The 20,630-nt window shown below is 41.6% G+C and overlaps 1 protein-coding gene across 1 annotated transcript; it reads right to left on the bottom strand.

Moving 5' to 3' along the window:
* Positions 1 to 1,145: 1,145 nt before the first annotated feature.
* On the bottom strand, positions 1,146 to 20,377 carry LOC146977694 (stromelysin-3-like). Its single transcript, XM_085794114.1, has 8 exons — positions 20,228 to 20,377; positions 10,376 to 10,656; positions 6,689 to 6,832; positions 3,641 to 3,774; positions 3,293 to 3,504; positions 2,981 to 3,185; positions 1,919 to 2,167; positions 1,146 to 1,824 (listed from the first exon to the last, which is right to left on the bottom strand). The coding sequence occupies exons 1-8, from the start codon at positions 20,324 to 20,326 to the stop codon at positions 1,709 to 1,711; spliced, it is 1,440 nt and encodes a 479-aa protein (XP_085650240.1). The 5' UTR covers positions 20,327 to 20,377; the 3' UTR covers positions 1,146 to 1,708.
* Between the last annotated feature and the right edge of the window lie 253 nt (positions 20,378 to 20,630).

The raw sequence follows: 20,630 nt of genomic DNA, 5'->3' as shown, positions 1-20,630 counted from the left end.
TGAACATGTGTCACCCCCCCACCCCCCACCCCCAAAGCCTCGGCCATGATGCTAACGTAGATAAAAAGCCAAGACTACCAAGAAGACCTCAGGGAAATCCAGCTTTTTAGTGCTTTATGCTAAAGCTAAACAGCAATAAGGCCTACGTGGCTCCAAGTGGTTCATAAACATCAGACAACTCAAGGCATGACCTTGGTGTGTTTAAAGTTAATGTAATAATTAACTTGAAGATGAAAGTGTGAGTTTTAATGGAAGGTGTTGCCCCACTGAAACAGTTGATATTTAAAGCTAGCACACACTTTACGAATTAGCAGAAGTTGATATCTAACATAAAGGGCCTCAGCACTGGGTATGCTAATATCATTTTGCAAAGGATTGTAGTTCTGGCACTACCTTTCACCTGGATGGACCAGTGTTTAAGTTGTAGGCTGAGTTTGACTTTGAACATCAAAATGGGATCTATTGTAAAATCTGTGAATTCTTGAGCTCTGAACACATCAAAGTGGTGGTGACGCCACATTACTATTCTGAAAGGAGCTTGATGATCGTACTGAATTATGTACTGTATGGTATGGACTGTTGTTATTAGTGTGGTTCAGAGGTGGACGAGGATGAAGCTGCTGGAGAAGGTATTGTGTTGGTCAGTTGATACACTGGGGCTTTCTACTGGATGTGGATGCTGTGCCTGGTAAATGTCTCTGTGGGGCTGAAGTGTAGTGTAGTGTGTTTTTTGCGGATTGATTCACAGCTGAACAGTGTGAATGAAATGGTGAAGGCGCGTTTGTTTTCCCGGTAGGATGTGGGGCAGTAATGCAGCACTTAACACTGAACTGTCATGTCATTATATATTTAAGTAAAGGATTATTTCTGAAATTCACAAATTACTATAAGATAACAGTTAAAGCCACTGGAAGAGGACATCAGAATCAGTCAGACTCTCAGTAGGCCTACGTTGTATATGGGCCAGACCTGGACTGAGGACCAAGGCATAGCCTATGTTGTGCGCATGGATTATAAATTAAGATGCATGTAGCCTTTGTGACGTCACCCACAGGATTCTGAAAAGTGATTTTGAAGCTCAGAGTGGGACGTCCCAGCATCGCCAGCTGACCAGTACCTGATGCTGACCAGCTACAAAAACGTTGGTACATGTCAGCCTGTGTACTAATGGACAAGCTGTTCATGGTAACAATAGTTATGTGGCAATAACAAAATGTACATGGAGTTATACATGCCTCCGCTTTGCTGGTAAACAAGGTTTTGTTTCACTTGTCTCTTCTTCTCTCCTACACATTAAAGGGTACTTGAACCAAGCGTATGAATCCTGCTAGCACTGTTGCCAATTTCTAGTGGCTAAATATTCTTTCTACAACACATTCATTGGAATTTGGCACCGTAAGGCTTCGCTTCAAACTCTCAACTCATAGGGGTCAGTGCAGCGAGACTGTTCTTCTGAGATCTACAGTGAAGTTACTTTGGGTTGGTTTGAGGACTCAGTCGCATCACACACTGACCAAATTATTCTAAAACTAAGCAGCTACCGTATCAACCGTGTACATCCATCCAATGCAAATCTATTGTTTGCAGCAAAAAAAGGGGGAATCAAATACATCAGCCATAGTGTAAATAGCTGGAATGTTCTGTTTGGGGAATTAAGGTGAAAAGTCAACCCTCATGAGTTTTTGCAGATACATGTGTATGAACGTATTTAGGCAGAACAGCCAAAAAAGTCCATGCCAACGCTGCGGGGGTAACCTTCCACCACCTTCATTGCCACGGGATCAACCTTCCAGTAGTGTGGCCCACTCAGGAAATTGGCAAATCCTGTCAGAGGGCAAGAAAGAGCATTTGCAAATTTAACAACACAAATTTTACCAGAGGCAGAAAAAAAATACTAGTTTACTCCTGATTTCCTCACCGTACACATCCTGAAAGGCTGCGTCGATATGGCTGGGTACTCCTCCCCACTCATGCATGCTGTGAGGATGCATGTTATCGACTCGATTCTCGTCAGGATTGAACTTCCAGTAAGAGTTGGACTTGAAGAGGTAGACCATCTCTTCCTGCTTCAGAGCTGCTTGGATATCCGTCACAGGAATGCCAAGCTGTTGCACCGAATCTGGTCCTGTTATCTTTCTCGCAGCATCGAACACCCAGTAGCTGTCACCTGTCACGGTGAAAAGATGGAATAAAAGTCTAAATGCGGTCCTCTACATCGAATCTTTTGACTTTTGAGTGTGATTCGGCTCAAACTTTAAAGGGGAACTACGCAAGTCCGCTTTTCCTCTGTTCTGCTAACCCTCCTCCCGGCCATGTGCATTTGTTTACAACGAAGTGAGAAAGCAGTCCAAGGAGCGGTGGATAATGTTATTCATACGCGTAACAACGTGTAAATTTGTGCAGCGAAGCCTTATCTGTATAAACAAGATATTATGGGTTATGGGGCGTGTTTGTGTCATGGTGCCGCCGAGTCAAAAGCTGGGACACCGGGTGGTAGGCTCTGATCTTGTAAGGCTGGTTTTTGGGCAAAAGAGGCAAAAGTAATTTATTTAACTCACACAATTACACAATTACATAACAATCACAATTACTCTGAAGCTGTTTTTTTAATTAAGTTAAAAATGTAGTATAGTTCAGCTAGAATCCTGCATAGTTCCTCTTTAATGTAAGAAATCCCATTTCCACCAGGGAAAGAAGGTACATATCCTTAAGTTAAGCCCTAATTATAAGATAAAAAGTCTTTTAAATGCAAAGTTGAAATTAGAGATTGAAGCACATGCTCTACATTTCCCCATCTTTTGTCCTGTTGTTGCTCACAGTCTCCTTTTTCCACAAATGTGCAGATTCACATTCATCAAAGTCAAAGTGATAGTTATTTGATGTGGTTCAGGTGTGATGTGCAGACACTGAGCAATGGGCAGCTGTGAACGGGCCTACCCACAGAAACCTGTTGTAGCAACTTAAAAAACTCGTGACTAACCTTTGAAGAACCAGATGTTACCAGACCTGTCTTCATAAGCAGCATCAATGGGGTCAGGAATGCCATCCCAGTGGCGTGAAGCCAAGGCTGGATAACCAGCCTGTAACTGTCCATCACGGATTCTCCAAACATATCTGGACTTAAAGAAGAACAGCTCCCCTCTGATCATGGACACTGCATCAAAGGTGGTTCTGCAGACATCTGGCTGCGGCACAACAACACACACCGGCAGGTCAATTTTTGAGAATCTTTACAAAAATATGAATCTACAGCATAAAAACTGAGGTCTTTTTTCCATTATTAGCAACATACCATTCCATAGTCAATCTCATTGGTCTCTGCTATGTCAGGTATGTCTCGAGGCGGGCCGTACAGATACTGAATCCCCCTCTTGTCGTCCTCGCTCAGACGTAGAGGGTAGGAGTCGCTGTAGAAAGGACACATCACAGCGTCGGGCTCCAGAGAATGCTGCAGGCCCAGGACATGGCCAAACTCGTGAGCTGCCACTTGTAGGAGATCAGTACCTGTATGTAGGATACCAGACAAGTCCATTAAAATCTATGCTGCTATTGCTATTTGGTAAAATCAAATGAATAAAGCCGGTTTTTCTTCATCATAAATCCAGACCTGTCTTTACCTCAGTGCGCCTCATTTACTCACCCACATCGTTGCCTACTGTCCAGTGCTCATCATAGTCAAAGTGGACCTCTCCCTCTCGGTGTGTCCGGGGGAAGAAGGCGTGGGCCAGGATTCCTCCAGGACCATCGAAGGGTAAGGAGTCGCTGTGCCAGTACCTACACAAGTCAAACAGTAACATCACAAGTGATTGGAGACTAAAATTAATTTAAATTGGATCAATTAAAATATTTAACCTCAATCTTTTTTCTGAGGTTAAATTTTCCAGCTTAAATGAGCACTTGTTAAGGTAAATTGCATTGGACATTAGTCAGGTGAGACAAACCTCCCTACAACAGCTGCAGGGCATGAACAAGAGCAGACCTGCTGGCAGTTAGTGAGCATTAAGTGCATGAAATGAAGCATTACATTTTTTTTCTTTTTATCAAGCATGATAGACCATTGCTTTGGTCAGGGATGGGCAGGAACCAACATCAGCTGCCAGCACCGCCTCCTCTGGCTTGTTAGGATCAGCACACGACTGGGAGAAGCCACTGAAGTTCCCACATACTGTTTCCTAGATATGTATCAATGGAAACACAGTGAAGAGAATGGAATGTATTTGTATATGTGGGGAGAGGTGGGCTTAAGATCCACCAGGCCAAGGGGAAATGAATGCAGATGCAAGTGTCACAGTGCTCAGAAACAACCCATATGTGGATGCAGGGCATACCAGGCATGGAGTAACTAGACATCAGAGTCCCATTAGAAAATAATACACCCATTGAAGTGTAGGACGTTATAACATTTTTTTTTTTCAGTTCATCAACTGGTCAAAAAAAGACGTTTATCTGGAACTAACCAACCCACTCAGTCTTCCTCCACACAGACAGGCTCCGCTGTATCACTCCGCCTGTCAGCTGTTTAGATCAGCGGCCTGTGGAAGAGGCGGAGTGATACAGCGCGTCATGGAGCCTGTCTGTGTGGAAGAATACTGAGTGAGTTGGTTAGTGCAGTAATTAGATAAACTTTGGTTAGGGAGGGAAGTCCAAGTAATTTGACATATTTGAGCAAGTAATGCAATAGTTACTTTCCTTGTAATTAATTACTTTTAACATTTAGTAACTCTGTTACTAACTCAGTTACTTTTTGGGGAAAGTAACTAGTAACTATAACTAATTACTTGCCCAACCCTGCATAAAACGGACTGATATCCTCTCTAATTCGTATTTATTTTCAGTATTTGGTTTGTGTGGTGACGCTAAAAAAAAACAATAGTGTGCAAAGTGAATCTCAATCAGTCAGTCAAAAACATGGAGCAAAATATCAAGGCCATATTTTCTTGACTGACAGAAGATGGATGAATATGTAATTGCAACAGATTATAATTGCAGTTATGGAAGAGAGTTAGAAAAACAGGACAAGACTCAAACTAAACAAGAGTTTGGCAGATAAATTGTGAAACTTCACACAGTGAGTATACAGTGAACCAAGACAGTTGTTTTGACATGGAAGTGTCGTAAACCAAGAGCCAAAATGTCTAATCCGGTCTGATAAAATCTGTAGCTGCGGGCGCATCATTAAAAATCCTGCCAAACAAGTCGGGCTCTGCGCTCATTCATGTTTGTGATCTGCTCTTGATTTCTGGCTGGTACACATCTGATTTAGTTTTTCCCGGGTCAATGTGACAAAAAGAAGATAAATGGACAACAGCAACTGCCAACTATCGGCCTGTATTTACACTTTCAACAGCTGGGTAAATGCATTTCTCAACACAGTAATTACAACACAAGTGAATACTGTGGAGAATATGTCATTGTTTTGAGATGAAACGCACTCAGTGAACACAAGTCTCAAAAATTCATAAACCGTTCTCTCACTCAAACTCAACCATCACCAAACACACCAGCATGAAACTGGTCCAAACATTACTGTTAATGCAACACAAAACTATTCTACATTTATCTGTATTTTTTTTTTTTTTTACATCTAAAAAGACTCATAATGATCACATGGCTTGATATTTTCATTATTCCTCAGCTAAAAAGAAAATATAATTTTATATAAAATCTAATTGAAACAATGTTTGGACTGAACAGAATAACACAACACAGAACCTGCTGAAGTCTCTCCCACTGCTGGCATTGGTGCAACTAAGTTTTTCCAATGGTTACACAAGCATACTCTTATATACACAATTAGACACAAGTTATTGAAATACATTACAGAAACAGACACGAGTGAGTGAGTGAGTGAGTGAGTGACATTTGCAGTAAAAAAGACCACCATACATGTTGGTGCCAGCCAATGAGAAGAGAGGAGGTTCAGAGACTCTCTTCTGATTGGTTGACTGTTTTTTGAGCGATTCAATAAAATTATAGCACATTTAAAGTAAACATTCTTTTCGCGATTATTTTTCAATTATTTTGCAGAATAACATATTGAGATATTAGAACTTAAAGGGATAGTTCAACAATTTTGGCAAATTCGCCCATTGCCATAATCCCAATAGTGTTAGGAGTACAGTAGGTTCGTTACCTTTAATTGTTGGTGCAAGCTGTTTTAGAACAAGATAATAATGGAATGTTACGAGACAGAGTTATTTGTAGAGGCAAATACAGAGACTGCTTGCCGAAAAACTGCCCCCGACGGCGACGGGAACGTTCATCAGCGGTTTTGGATTAATTTACCTCGAAAACAACTCATAGTGTGGTGAATGTGCAGGTCACAACTCGTCAACCAGAGTGTTTTGTATGGAGCTGTTGGATTGTGTACTTACTGTAATGAGTTTGATGAGGGAAACCTAGAAATCCCGCGAGCCTACGTAGCGTAGCTCTGAGCAGCTCGCGGCTCTGCTCCGCCGTTCTAGAAATAGCTTGCACCAACAATTAAAAGTAACAAACTACTCCTAAAACTATAGAGATTATGGCAATGGGTCAATTTGCCAAATGTTTAACTATCCCTTTACAATACAGAACAGACAGTGGGCTGGGCTCTGATTGGCTTTAAACCCAATTTTGTTGAATCGTATGATGACGGTCTCTACAACAAACCTGTTAGAAGCCTGTGCGTGTGTAGTTTGCAGGTTGTTACCTGTTGAAGTCAATGATGATGTCAGCTTTCTCCGTGGTGACCTCACGAAACCTCAGTGGAGTCACTGCGCTCCAGACACCGAACGCCTCCTGGAAGACACGCCGCACTTTGCCCTCACTCATCTGCCAGGGGAAACGCAGAATCCTATTGGACACAGGCACACACACACACACACACACACACACACACACACACACACACACACACACACACACACACACACACACACACATATTTGTATCCTTGAACCAGATTCATGCTGAAGATGTGATGTCTGACCGTCCAAATTTGCTGCCAAAATCTGGTCTCATATCCTGTCTGCTTCCTGCAGCTGGTGTGTTGTGGAGTGAAGGAGTTTTGCTCATATCTTTATTCATGTCACGTTCATATCGTGATGTTCCCCCTCCACATCCTTCTGGTCTTCAGTCCCAGTCTCATGCTCCTTCAACCTGAGCTTTTTCAAATGACCTCGTCAAAATTCTCCATTGAAATTAAAATGACAAGTTTGATCAATGTGACCACTGAAAATATCATGATCATTGTGGGTAATGACTTTTGAACTAGTTCCATCCACTCACTCTCCCCAGTACCTTATTATTCACTTGTTTTCTTGGAGGATAGCATCAACACTGCCAATTTATTGGACAAATTAAATTAGATACTATAGATAGATAGATAGATAGATAGATAGATAGATAGATAGATAGATAGATAGATAGATAGATAGATAGATAGATAGATAGATAGATAGATAGATAGATAGATAGATAGATAGATAGATAGATAGATAGCTCTGACTCTTCTTTGGTTCAGGGCACAGTTGACAGTGGGTTTATGGATTTTTTCATTATTGGAACCAGCTGCCTGCTCCTGCACAGCGCAGCAAAGAACTCTGAACCAAAGCATAAAATGCTGGGATGTGAGATAAAACATCGGCTGAACGACAGTGAGCACTGTCAGTGAGGGTTACAGCTCTCTGATTGCCAGCGACTGCTTTGTATTAGAGTTGTTTATGTGTTTGAAGTTGATTTATTATGAGATCAGCCGCCTCCTCGAAAGAAATTCCTGGTTATTTTATTTTATATTTGAGATTTTTTTCTATGAATCTAATGACGTAAGCTGAATGCTTGCGTAAATGACTCCAGCTTGCATGTTAAGCATTCTAATAGAAGACAGTTTCACCAAGTCCCCTCTTCCCCGTAAACACACACACACACTGTACGTGCTCAGATCTGCTCTGTGTACTGTACTATCAACACATGCATGCACCCACACACAGCTCCACTCAGTCACGCTGACCATCCTGGTAAACACATAAATTAGCAAACATAATAACAGCCAAGCTTTTAATTACACTGTGATCCCATGTTTTACAGGGCGGCTACAACTCCGCTCCGTTTTGCTGCTTCGACAAATTTAATCTACAAACACTCCATACCACAGGCCCTCGTGCTTGTGGTGTAGAAGATAAAATGTAAACACATTTTTTCCTGTGAATACCCATTAGCTCGCCCGTCTCCACGCCCCCTCCTGTCCTGATTTCAGAGGTCCATACCAAACTAAAAAGCATCTGCTTTGTTTTAAAGTCCTCCCGGAGAAACTGGGTTTGTTCTTTTGAAGGTCATGAAACCCTCAAGACAAATTACAGAGCGGGGCTGTCTATTAGCTGAAGCAGTGCAGGGGAGAGTTACAACTGGGACTTTGTGGTATTTTTCTTGTCCTCTTGTGCTTTTTTTTCACCTCATATATTTATTTGTCCCATTATTTGTGTGTGTGTCTCATCTCGGTCCCTTCTCCTCACTATACTCAGCTGCTTTGCATCATGCAGTCCACCCCTCTACCTGTACTTGTACTTATTCCCCTTCACCAGCTCCTTCTCTCTCTTTGTATTCATGCCACAGACAGGCTCAATATCTCAATTTGCTCTGAGTCATTCTAAACTTTTAGTAACGCCGTTGTTTTGCTGTTGTTACATTTTTCTGCTTTGGATTCATGTTCCTGCCAACTGCCACGTTTGAGCTCGTGTCTTGTCTTGCCAGCTTGGATGTTGTTCACCTGCTCAGCTCTGTAGATTCATGTCTGTAAAGCCATCACTGCCATTGTCCTGGGAAATCACCCACAGATTGACCAGATACCAAAAAGACAAATGTGGGACAAATACAATTTTTTTATGTGGGACAATGTGGGACACTTTTTACGAGAAAAAGGGGTTTTATACGCACATCACGTTGTTCAAGGTGCAAGCCTATTGGTGGCTTATGTCTGTAGGTGTGGTCCCATTGTTCCTAAAAATAGCACCTCTGTGGTCGAAACATTGTGCGAAATAAAATAAAAATTTGTGGCAACTAGTAAGTGTGTAGCACACTCAATTAAAAGGGATAGTTCAACATTTTGGCAAATTGGCCCATTGCCATAATCCCTATAGTTTTAGGAGTAGGTTCGTTACCTTTAATTGTCGGTGCAAGCTGTTTTTAGAGCAGAGCCACAAGCTGCTCAGAGCTACGCTACGGAGGCTAATGGGATTTACATCATCAAATACACAATCCAACAACTCCAAAACGCTCTGGTGGACAAGTTGTGACCTGCACATTCACCACGCTATGAGATAATAACAGAACGTTACGAGACAGAGTTGTTTTCAAGGTTCATTCAAAACCGCTGATGGAAGATGAAGTTTTTTGGCAAGCAGTCTCTGCATTTACCTCGTAACGTTCTGTTATTATCTCATGGCTGAGGGATTTTGCAGGTCACAACTTGTCCACCAGAGCGTTTTGGAGTTGTTGGATTGTGTATTTGATGAGTTTGATGAGGGAAACCAAGAAATCCCATAAGTCTCTGTAGTGTAGCTCTGAGCAGCTCGCAGCTCTGCTCTGCCATTCTAAAAATAGTTTGCACCGACGATTAAAGGTAACGAACCTACTCCTAAAACTATAGGGATTATAGCAATGGGCCAATATGCCAAAATGTTGAATTATCACTTTAAAAAATAAACTCACAGACTAAAGGTTTCAGTTATACTACTGGTGCTTTCATCCTCCAAATGCTAGACTGCATCACAAATTAAGCAATTAATTAAGCATAATTATGAGGGTGTATAGTTGTAGAATTCCGTATTAAGAAGACAGTCTGCCAACAAAGACAAAAAAACTGTCTGTGGGTATCCTTCCTCTGGTTTAACCCAGCTGTGACTACCTTCCCATTCTGAAGTATCTATTAGTCAATAAAGATTTGAAGAATGTCAAAAAAACAGCAAGGAGGGATAGATGAAGAGGGTGACAGGGTGACAGGCTAATCTGCGCTTCAACTGCGTGTGCAGACTGACTGACATGATGATGTCACTCATGCATCTCGGTAATAACAGCCTTCCGTCTTTCTTCAGAGCTGTCAGAGTGAGATTATATAAAGATGTCAGTCTTGCAGTGGTGTTTTTGAAAACTGGAGCTAATTTAAAAAGTGTGAGTGGCATGGGAGAAGGGATTCAGATCATACCAATACCTTACAGAGAGACAGTCACAGTCTCTACTCTGTAATGTCTGAATTTAGAATTTGCTTGTGAAGCGTGCTAATCTCACTCCACAAACCACTTCACTAAAAAGCAAGCACAGTCATTATTAATATGCAGTGACTAATGACGAAACAAAATGATTACAAACCAATGTGCTCACAGAGAATATTGGTGTTTCTTACTTGTAAGTGAGGTCAGTCTTTTCCCAGCGTCCTCCAAACAGAGCAAACCGTTTCTTGCGCTGCTGCCTGCTCAGGCCTCCCTTCTTCTTCAGGCTGTAGTACGACAGGTCAACCTTGGTGAAGGCGGGATAGTCCGGGACGCCACAGCGGGGGCGATTCCAGTACTCGGTGTCATTTTTGGATGTGGGCACGGACTTCACATGGTGCTCTTCATTTAATGTGTCCTGCTCATGCCGGCCCCTCTTCTTCAGGCTGACCTGACCGTTGCTGTGAGGCAATCCCTGCAAACACAGTCACAGTCACAGAGTTTAAAATCATAGCAATAGTGATACCTGTTTTCACGCTGAGCATTGCAGTGTGCATTTCTATGCTGATGACATCATCTAGTGTGGCAGCAGCTCTACCATAGACCAGACTTTCTGCAGATAACATAGGCTATTGGTTTATAATGAACTTTCTCATGAACTCTTAAAAAGTTGTGTGAATTAATGTTTTTTGTTGAGGACGCTAAGGGAGGAATACCATTTTGATTCCACATTATATGTGTCAAGACTCTCTAGATGATGTCATAGTATCATAGTATTTTTTTAATTACTATTTCGATTTAGCCTTTCCACTTCTTTTTATGAATTTTTACAGCTGCACTGTTTGTCTGTGGTGCCATTTGCTGCTATAAATTCCTTTCATAATTATAGCTGCAATGACACTAGTTACACTCACTGTTTTGTTTGTTTGTTTTTGCTTTTTACAGTGTAATTAAACTAGACTAGTCACAAGTCCCTGAATTAGATAATCATTGGGAGTATTTTTGGTTAAAAAAAACATTATGTCACAATGAAGTCAACCTCTGACCTTTTTAATATAATACCGTCACTTCATCATTTCACCCTGTTAGACATTTGAGTTCAGTTGTGTGATGATTCATCAGTTATGCCCAAAAAATGTGTTTTGCCAAAATGAACGCTAATGTTAGCTAGTTTCTAACTTTAGCCCTACAAAGGACAAAATGCAACACAACTTTACTTGACCAACATGTTTTGGCTTGTAGCCTTCCTGCTTGAGTAACTTTAACCTTAATCAGGGCTGTTTCATAGGGAAGAAAGATGATAACAGTTCTAGGGGCCCAGAGCCCATCAGGGCCCACAAACCCCCCAGAATTTATAGCAACAGCCCTGGCTTTAAGTAAGCATTTAGCTTACTGTTAGCCAGTTGATATTATGCCCTTAAAGCAGAAGTAAGTGGAATGTTTGTGTTAATATAAGTCTTAAATAGTTATATCTTCCAGCAATCACTTTTATAGAGTGTTTGGTCTGAAACACGGGTCTGTCAGTCACTCTGCTCTCACCGCCACCAGCTCCCGAGTCAGTGTTTTTTTTTTTTTCCCGGACTTTTTATGCATTTATTTTGAAAGGACAGCTGGAAAGAGACACAATCCAATGTTCATGTAGCAGTCACTTTACCTTGGATCACATAGGAAAGTGGGTAAAATTGTCCCTAACCCTATGTAATTGATGTGGTGTTTTTTTTTCTTTTTTTCTGCATTTGTGTTTATTATGAAGTCGGTCTTAAATTTCATTTCAAGTGGCTTTAAAAACGTCTTAAATTTAACTTGGCTTAAGCTGTAGGAACCCTGTATAACTATCTCTAAGATTTACATTAACACAAACATTCCGCTTACTTCTGCTTTAAGTTTTCAGTGTTAACTTATCATTTGATCACTGACAGAGAGTGTCATGTATGATCTAATCTGATGATGTGAGTGTCTCATTGCTGTGCTGAGTGTCTCCTGACACGCTGAAGTCAGCTGCTTGTTGACCTGTTTTCTATCTGTTTTTGCTGACTCAGCTGTGCCATCAGACTATGATTGTTGGTACAGTTTAGGTTCAGAGCTGCTGAGTGGGCTGTTTCAACCAGCAGACAACAGGCTGGACCACTGCACACCACTGTAAACAGGGCTAAAGTGGGCTAAAGTGAGACAGTATATAAAGTGAGAAGTACAATTGAGCTGCTGCTCTCTCTCTTGTTGTGTCTTCCCGTGGTATTGATATAGAACTGGGTGGTCGTAACAGGCACACAATCCCATGGTCACACAAGAAGCAACAAAAACATGGAGACAAAACATGTCTATTGTTCCCTCAGGTCCTTCTGTGTTTTCTTCTGCCATAAGACCACCTGTAGTTTCAGAGCTTTGAGCTACTGTAATAAAGAGCTTGTCAGACTGAACTCATGATATATGAATCTAGACCAGAAAAAACCCCACAACCACTAATCTGTCAGCTCAGACAAACACCTGCACTCTTTGTTCTGTGAAGCAAACGGAGAAACAAACAGGATCATTTCGTCTTAATCATCAGTCATATCACTGAGTCTCCTCCGCCCACTGCTGAGGGTCATTAAAGAGGCTGATTTATTGATGATTTGTTCCTCCTGCCTGAAAAGCAAATAAGACAATCAATGAGAATACTTTAGTGCTTAAGCAAAACTTCAAACGGACACTTGTGTTAAAGGATTACGACCTTGTTCAAATACAACACAACACCATCAAAACCTTGGCTGGTCCTGGATCAGCCCTATAACAACAAAGTCTCTGATGTGAGCTCAGCTGTGCCGTCTGGGCCAAATCCAGCTGTTCATCAGAGGTGAGTTACTGGTGAAGAATGGTAAGAGATTCAAAATAACACGTTTAGTTCCCAAAGCAGTCAAAGATGTGTACACAGACAGTACATCCATATATCCCTTATGTTCTCAATATGCTTATTCAAGTACAGTGAGGATGGAGCCTTTCCTCTGGAATGGACAGCTGAGGTCATGTTACTACAGCACAAAGAGGATTTCAGTGCATCTGTAATTAATCATGTATACTTTGTTTTGAGACATGAATGGTTTTGTTATGTGCGTAATATAATATTAAAGAGGTCGTTTAAGTTTTCCCTGGGGCTGATTGTGGTTTCTTGCCAGGGGCGGATGGTGATGAAAGCCTCGAGCTTCATCTTTGCATTTATGAGACAAATGCCTCATCAAGACAAACTGGAAGCTACAGCGAGTCGGTGATGAGCGCTGCAAGATGGTTGGTGTCGAACTTCAGTGCAAGACATTAATGTTTCTTTCGGCCTCTGATGACAGATGTTGGTGAGTTAAGGAACAAAGTTTAATGCTGAACTCGACATTTTTTCAAGAAGGCTCCACTCCGCTGATTTCACTGCCTGTATAAACATCTGTGTCATGTCTGTTGGGCTCTGAATGGGGTCTTTTAAAAGCTGCAAAAAATAACCCAGATGATGTCATCAGGGTAATTAACTCATTTTGGGCTTATTGGACCTAAAAGCTTTGACATTTCACACATCACGGGTTTGACAAGTAAGTTTACAAGTTTGAAACGTCAGCATTTAGAAGGTGAGCCGATGAGCTGCAGGAGGTGAAGGGTCCACTGTTTATCTTTGTAATTGCTCTCCACCAAATCCCCTGCATACTTTTGTAAGTCTTTACAACTCAACACATACTTATTCTTTTAAAGGGACAACGAGGAGTTTCTATTTGGTTATAAAAACGTCTCATGTTAATGTGGATGAATCTCCGCTACCCACACTTGTTAATGGGCCCATTTTCGATAAATATATCGTTTTGTCTCTATCGTTATTTTGTTATTATTAGTGGTGGCGGAAATTCTGGTCGAGCTGACCAGCGTTTCCTTACTTTCGGTTTCGCAACAAGTCATGAGAATAACGCAGCCGAATCGCCGTTTATGGTCGGAACTACGACGGTATGTGAACCTCTTTGAACCTCTGACTTTAATTCTTGATGAATGAAAACATGAGTCTGTCTTGCACCGGTCAAAGAATTTTACGGTGCGCGCGGAGGCTCATAAATGTAGTGTGAAAACGCTTCGCTTTTCCAAAACTCCTCGTTGTCCCTTTAAGACTTTTTAAACTGTTGTTTCAATACAATTTGTGTTTAAAAAGAGAGAGGGAAAAAAAAGCCCCAAAAATATATTTAAAAAAAGAGAAGAAATGGTCAAATATAATTTGTAACTTCCAAACACCTACACGATATTTTGTGATCACTTCCATGGTACACTTTATTACTATGTCTGTCAAAGAAAAGCAGCCAATCTTCTGCTGGGGAGGTGAACACCTGGAGTAGACCTGTGTAGGTGGGCACATGCAGCGCTGGCTCAGGAGATCGGTGCCAGGCGAGCTGATTGGACGGCTGCTGCTTGTTGACTAATCACAGTCTTTTAAAAGCAGTGGCGTGGTGAAGCTCTGATGATGCCGCGCACACGGAAAGTAAACCCATTGGTCGTTGCTGGGTTACCTGTGTTGGCAGGTCTATGTGTGCCAGACAGAGAGGGTGAACACGCAGTGGAGCTTAATGTAATCATTTCTTTTTATGTTTCAAGTGTGTGTGCACTGTGCAGTGTTTGTGCCAAGAGAACCTATAGCAGTGAGTCATCTTGCATGAAAAGTGTCAAAAATGATTAATTAGGGGGTTGCTCCATAGTCAAATGGTTAGAGCACACTCTGTGTTGGCATTGCCTGAAGTGGTGATCGCCGGTTTGATTCCAGACTGAGGCTTTTTTCAATGCATGACATTTAGAATCTGAATCTTATTGTCTTTATACAGTAGTAAAGTAGGAGATAAAACTCAATCTTTAAAGGTCCAGTGTGTAATATTTATCAAGGTTTATTGGCAAAATCTGAATAAACGGTACTACCAATGAATATATTTGTATAAGTGTATAATCGCTATAAAATAAAATCCATTTGGTTTTCGTAGCCTTGTAATTCTTCTTTTATATATACATATAGCAAGCGTCTTGCTTAAAGAGTGCTGCCATCTTGTGCTGCCATGTTTGTACGGAATGGAAAATCCAGCCAACCAGAGAGCACGTTTCAAGAGTTTCAAGTTCATAAAAACACAATAGATAATAGACAAATAATAGAATTGGAATGCTATAGATGTCACTGTTTTCTCCTCATTTTACACCCTGCACCTTTAAATAAAGGCATAAAATGCCACAAAAAAAAAAAAGATTAATTAATAATTAACATATTTGCACATGAGAGTGATCATTTAACCTCTGAGTTGGATTTTCACTCTGAAGCAAAAAACAAACATGCTGAAAGGAACAATGGCTGCACCACATTGGGTCCGACCACTTCAACGGAGCTGCAGCCACAGACTGAGCTGCACGACAGTTTGAGCTGAGTGACAGCGCTGAGTCGAGTGTGTGGCCCAGCAGCAAGTTTTTCATTTAGGAAATCACAAACACAAAGCTCGAAACAAAGCTAGTGTGTGCGGGGGGGGGATCCTAGAGATGGAGACAACATGTCACCACACGACAGTGCGGCTGCCGCGTTTCGCCCAAAAACTGACGTGCCCGAGCATCGACCCAAATTAAGTCCATGAGCCCGACTACACAGGGGAGCATTGTTGTTTTTATCTAATAGGGGGCATCTGTTACAGTGTGGAGTCTTTGTTGATGTCACTCAAACATGTAAATACAATGTGTGCATGCAGGTAGGGACAGGCACATAGCTAGGAAACTGTGCACCACACACACACACGCACGCACAAATCTTCTCCTCAAACCCCCATAAAGCTCCATCACACTCAGTGAGCAGATGTCTGGAAATTCCCTGTTCAGTCATGACATCAGGTCGTCTGCACCCTCACGCTGTTAGGCTGTTAGGCTGTTATTGGAGGTTTTGGAGGATGCTGATCTGACAATAGCGGGGATGACTAACCTCAGGACTCGCGATAATAAAAATGTGGGGAGAATGTGATTTAAATTCCCCCCAAAAACCACCACTCAGCAGATGTGATAAGATCTTTTCGGCTCATGAAAAATCCTAACTTGAGATAAACGATTGCAAATAGTGGAGGAAAACTCTCAAGGGTAAATATTTGACCACAGAAAGTCCCAGATGTTTGCAGGCATTCCATGTTTTGCACACAAACCGGCTGACTCTGCCAAGTGGTGGGAATGTTTGCGACATAATAAAGCGGATTAGTATGAATGGAGATGAGAGATTGATCCTCCACTGTAAACATCTCCTCCTAACCCTTTTAAGATACACGCTCCATCACAGATTTCAACTCTCCTTCTTCTCAGTAAAGGTTATCTTTGTGGATTTAGATTTAGATTTTGATTAAGACTGATTTCATGGATAGTAGATTTCACTTTATTAAGGATTTGGAACAAGTCGTTTGACATCTTCATTTTGTAGTTTATATCCGTTATTTTTATTTTTATTTGGATGAAAATTTCAATGCATAGTGAAGCAGTTCTGCAGGAGTTTCTGGACAGATTATCACATTGGAAATCCCTCACAGTGACGAGTTTCCCTTTTTGGTTTTGTGCAAAATAGAATCACTTTTTTCATGAAGTCGACAAAACACAGTATGAATGGTCTGTGTTTGATGTTAACTGAATAAGAGAGACAGGAAATGGGAATCAAACTGGGGCCGCTGCAGCGAGGACTATTGCCTCTGGAGAGCTTGCTCAGCCCAGTGAGATATGAGATGCCCCATGTGTCTTTTTGTTTTTCAAAATATACATGTTAGTTAGTGTTTCTTTTTCTCCTGTTATTCACAGGTTAACACATTTTTACTTCCATCTGCAACTCAGCTGTGTTTGTCCAGCTGTGCGTGACTTCAGTGGTTACTGGACCATTTCCTCTCCAAGTCAGCATTCACATACTACCATCCTGTTGCTCGATTTCTCATGTGTTTTGTTTTTGTTTTTTTGATTTTATCATAATTCTTCTTTTTTGCATAATCAGTTGATGGTGCACTAATAATTTTTAACTTTGTAATCCTTTTTAGCCACTTCACTCTCCCTCAAAGGGCGCTGCCTTTTGCCAGGTCACCATTGTAAATACGAATTTGTTCTAAAAGGGATAGTTCAACATTTTTGGCAAATTGGCGGAGCAGAGCCGCGAGCTGCTCAGAGCTACGCATGGAGGCTTATGGGAATTTCTTGGTTTCCCTCATCAAACTCATCAAATACACAATCCAACAACTCCAAAACACTCTCGTGGACAAGTTGTGACCTGCACATTCACCACGCTATGAGATAATAACAGAACGTTACGAGACAGAGTTGTTTTCGAGGTAAATTCATGCAAAACCGCTGATGCGCGTTCCTGTCGGGGGCAGTTTTTCGGCAAGCAGTCTCTGCATTTGCCTCGAAAACAACTCCGCCCCGTAACGTTCCGTCATTATCTCATAGCGTGGTGAATGTGCAGGTCACAACTTGTCCACGAGATCATTTTGGAGTTGTTGGATTGTGTATTTGATGAGTTTGATGAGGGAAACCAAGACATTCCATGAGCCTCCGTAGCGTAGCTTTGAGCAGCTCGCAGCTCTGCTCCGCCGTTCTAAAAATAGCTTGCACCGACAATTAAAGGTAACGAACCTACTGCTAAAACTATAGTGATTATGGCAATGGGCCAATTTGTCAAAATGTTGAACTATCCTTTTAATGACTCACCTGATTAAATATATAAAAATAAATAAAAAGGTTACCTTAGGGTCAGTTAACCTGGCTAACCCAGAGCTCAGGCCTTTCTACAGGATCACAACATTAAAAATCTAAACCCAAGCACCGAAGCAGCTGAAAGCTGATACTGTTACATAGACTGAACTGAACAACCCACCTCAGACAACGTGGCTCCTGTCTGACCTAATCTCTGAGTGCCACCTGCAGCACCCAGACTACATGAAAAACCTTGTTGAGCCTTATTCAAAGTGAAAGTTTCTCCCCAGGTGCACAGAGAAATGACCCTGATGAAGCCACAAGCTGAAACACGTCGGCCTGATAATGAACTTATTCTGTACAGTGCAGCTGTTGCTGGAGTCTTGACCTCTTTCGCCTTGTTCAGCACACAATGCTGTGTGTGTGTGTGTGTGCATGTGTGTCAAGGTGAGCTAACTCCTTCCTGTCCTGACCCAGTGTACAGGGATGGTCGGCCACGCTCAATGTTTTCTGTGTATACAGAATGTTTAGTTTAATTTTTTTGTTTTTCCTTTATTTGTTCGAGAGGGACAGTGTACATTAATGAACATTAAAAAAAAAAGATAAAATGTAAATGCACCCAATTATACCCAAAAGGCTCAATTCCATTAATTTCCATGTCAACAATGTTTAACAGTTTTGACTGAATGTATTGCAAACATGACACGTTTGAATTAAAATTTTTGGCTGATGATGATGATGAGTACACCATTACTACTGTGTATCAAAGCAGTCACCTCCCTAAGCCCCGCCCATCTTCACCAACCATTCAACCCTACAGGATTTGGTTTCTCTGAGTGTTTCACCTGAAATCGTACTTTCACAGTCAGCCAATCAGATGAGAGCCCACCCACCTGTTTGAGAAGCCTGGGAGAGGATGTATGAAATTACATTGAAATAGTTTTTGGTTCTTAAAAAACCACAATTACAGTATATCCTCTTCTGGAAGAGCGCTTCAAACAAAACACAAGACACACAGAAAATACGGGGTTTGAACTGTTACTACCATTCAAGTCAGTTTCACACGAACCAATCAGTTCCCCCATTAGCAATTGCTTCCATTTTTAAATATACCTTATTTAATTTAACAGTGTGGAGGAGAATTTATGTGTTTAAAGCGAAACACAATTTGTAACTTGAATTAATATAAACGTAAAGCAAAAAATACAACATTTTCCTCTTGAACAAAATAATAAAGTGGCAGATAATGGAAAACCCCAAATAAAATCACATACCCTGAGGCCTAAATGTGCTTAGTCTCTCTCAGCCACTAACAGAAGATGCTGACATTAAACATTAACATACATCAAACCAGCAAGGTGAACAGAAATCATCCATTGTCAGTCACCAGGTGACGGTTTACTCCTCACACAAAGTGCTGAGTGCAATTTAGGAAGATTCATCTGTTAACAACTAATCTGATTTAAGCATCAAGGGCCTAATGATGAATATACTGTGGCTGCTATAACTGATACAGTGTTGTCTTGTTTTCTGCAGGCTCTTTGTGCTCAACCCCTCTGCAGGGTTATTCAGTCTGTTTGCCTGCTCTGTCTCTCTAAGTAGCTATCTGCTGTTTTCTCCCTTTTTCCCTGAGTCAGCAAACAAGCTGAGTTTTTAACCTGCACCACTTGCCAGACGACTTGCCTCTGCCTGTATAATCTGACTCTCAGTCAAGCTGTTGACAGCTACGTTGGAAAATCCATCAAGCTGCACAACATTTCAAATGCATGCACACACGTTCTGTATATGTATGCATGCATCACAATGACATAACATGCATAATGTTTTCCTGATTCTCTCCTGTGGTTACTTGTTTTTGATGCCCAGAAGAATTACAGTTTGTAAATTAAAGAAAGCAGCCAACAAACAAGCACACTCATGCACAAAATGAATTGTAGCTACACGACCCACTTCCCAGGGTTAACAATGATTTCAGATGTCAGGTATTTCATCTGAACAAAGCTAACCTGTTGATTAGTCGACCATCTCAAGCTTTCAGTCAGCAAACCTCTCTTCACTTACATGTTAACTCAAGCATAGAACAAAAGCATTTCTTAGTTTGAATGCAGTCTGCTAGGAAACTGAAAAGTTGGACATTGTGATTTTGCATTTAAATACAACTAAACAAGTATCCTATAGAGCACAATATTATTGAATTACTTCAGGAATAAGAAACAGTGCAGCTGATTCTTGACCAATGCAAACCACATTATGAACTAGGTCAGTTACTGTACACTCGTGGCATCTTCTATTGTCCTGGAGCCCCAACACTGCATCATCTGTGGCACAGACTCCACCTTTATCTCCGTGCCTCTACGTGTCTGTGTTAGACTCACCTGGAGCTGTTTGGTCCTCCGGTCGTGCACCGGCAGAGACTGGACGCACAGGAAAAAGTGCAAAGGCAACATGCTGCCGCAAAACACCACAGTCCACATCGTCGCGTCCACAAGCAGAGAGAGAGAGGGAGAGAGTGGCTGTGAGTGTGTATGTGTGAGGATGTGTGTGTGTGGAGGGATGAATGACTGCAGGGGGATCCGACTTCTTCAAACCACACTTTTACGAGCTCCTACTCCACACACGTGGTTTAACCCCTTTGGCTCCACAGTCAGTGCCACTGACGGAACTGAAGAGGGAGCTTATATGAACTCCTGTGAGACTGCCCAGGAATCCCCTGAGCTGAGGAAGTGAATGGCAGGACAGAGATGAGCTGATGGTGTGTGAAGTGTTGTTGTGATTGTG

The sequence above is a fragment of the Trachurus japonicus genome, chromosome 12 (assembly GCF_045865225.1).
Source record: "Trachurus japonicus isolate A0001 chromosome 12, Traja_1.0".
NCBI classification, from domain to species: Eukaryota; Metazoa; Chordata; class Actinopteri; order Carangiformes; family Carangidae; genus Trachurus; species Trachurus japonicus.
Note: the sequence above shows the minus strand (reverse complement) of the source record. Positions and strands in the feature narration are given on the sequence as shown.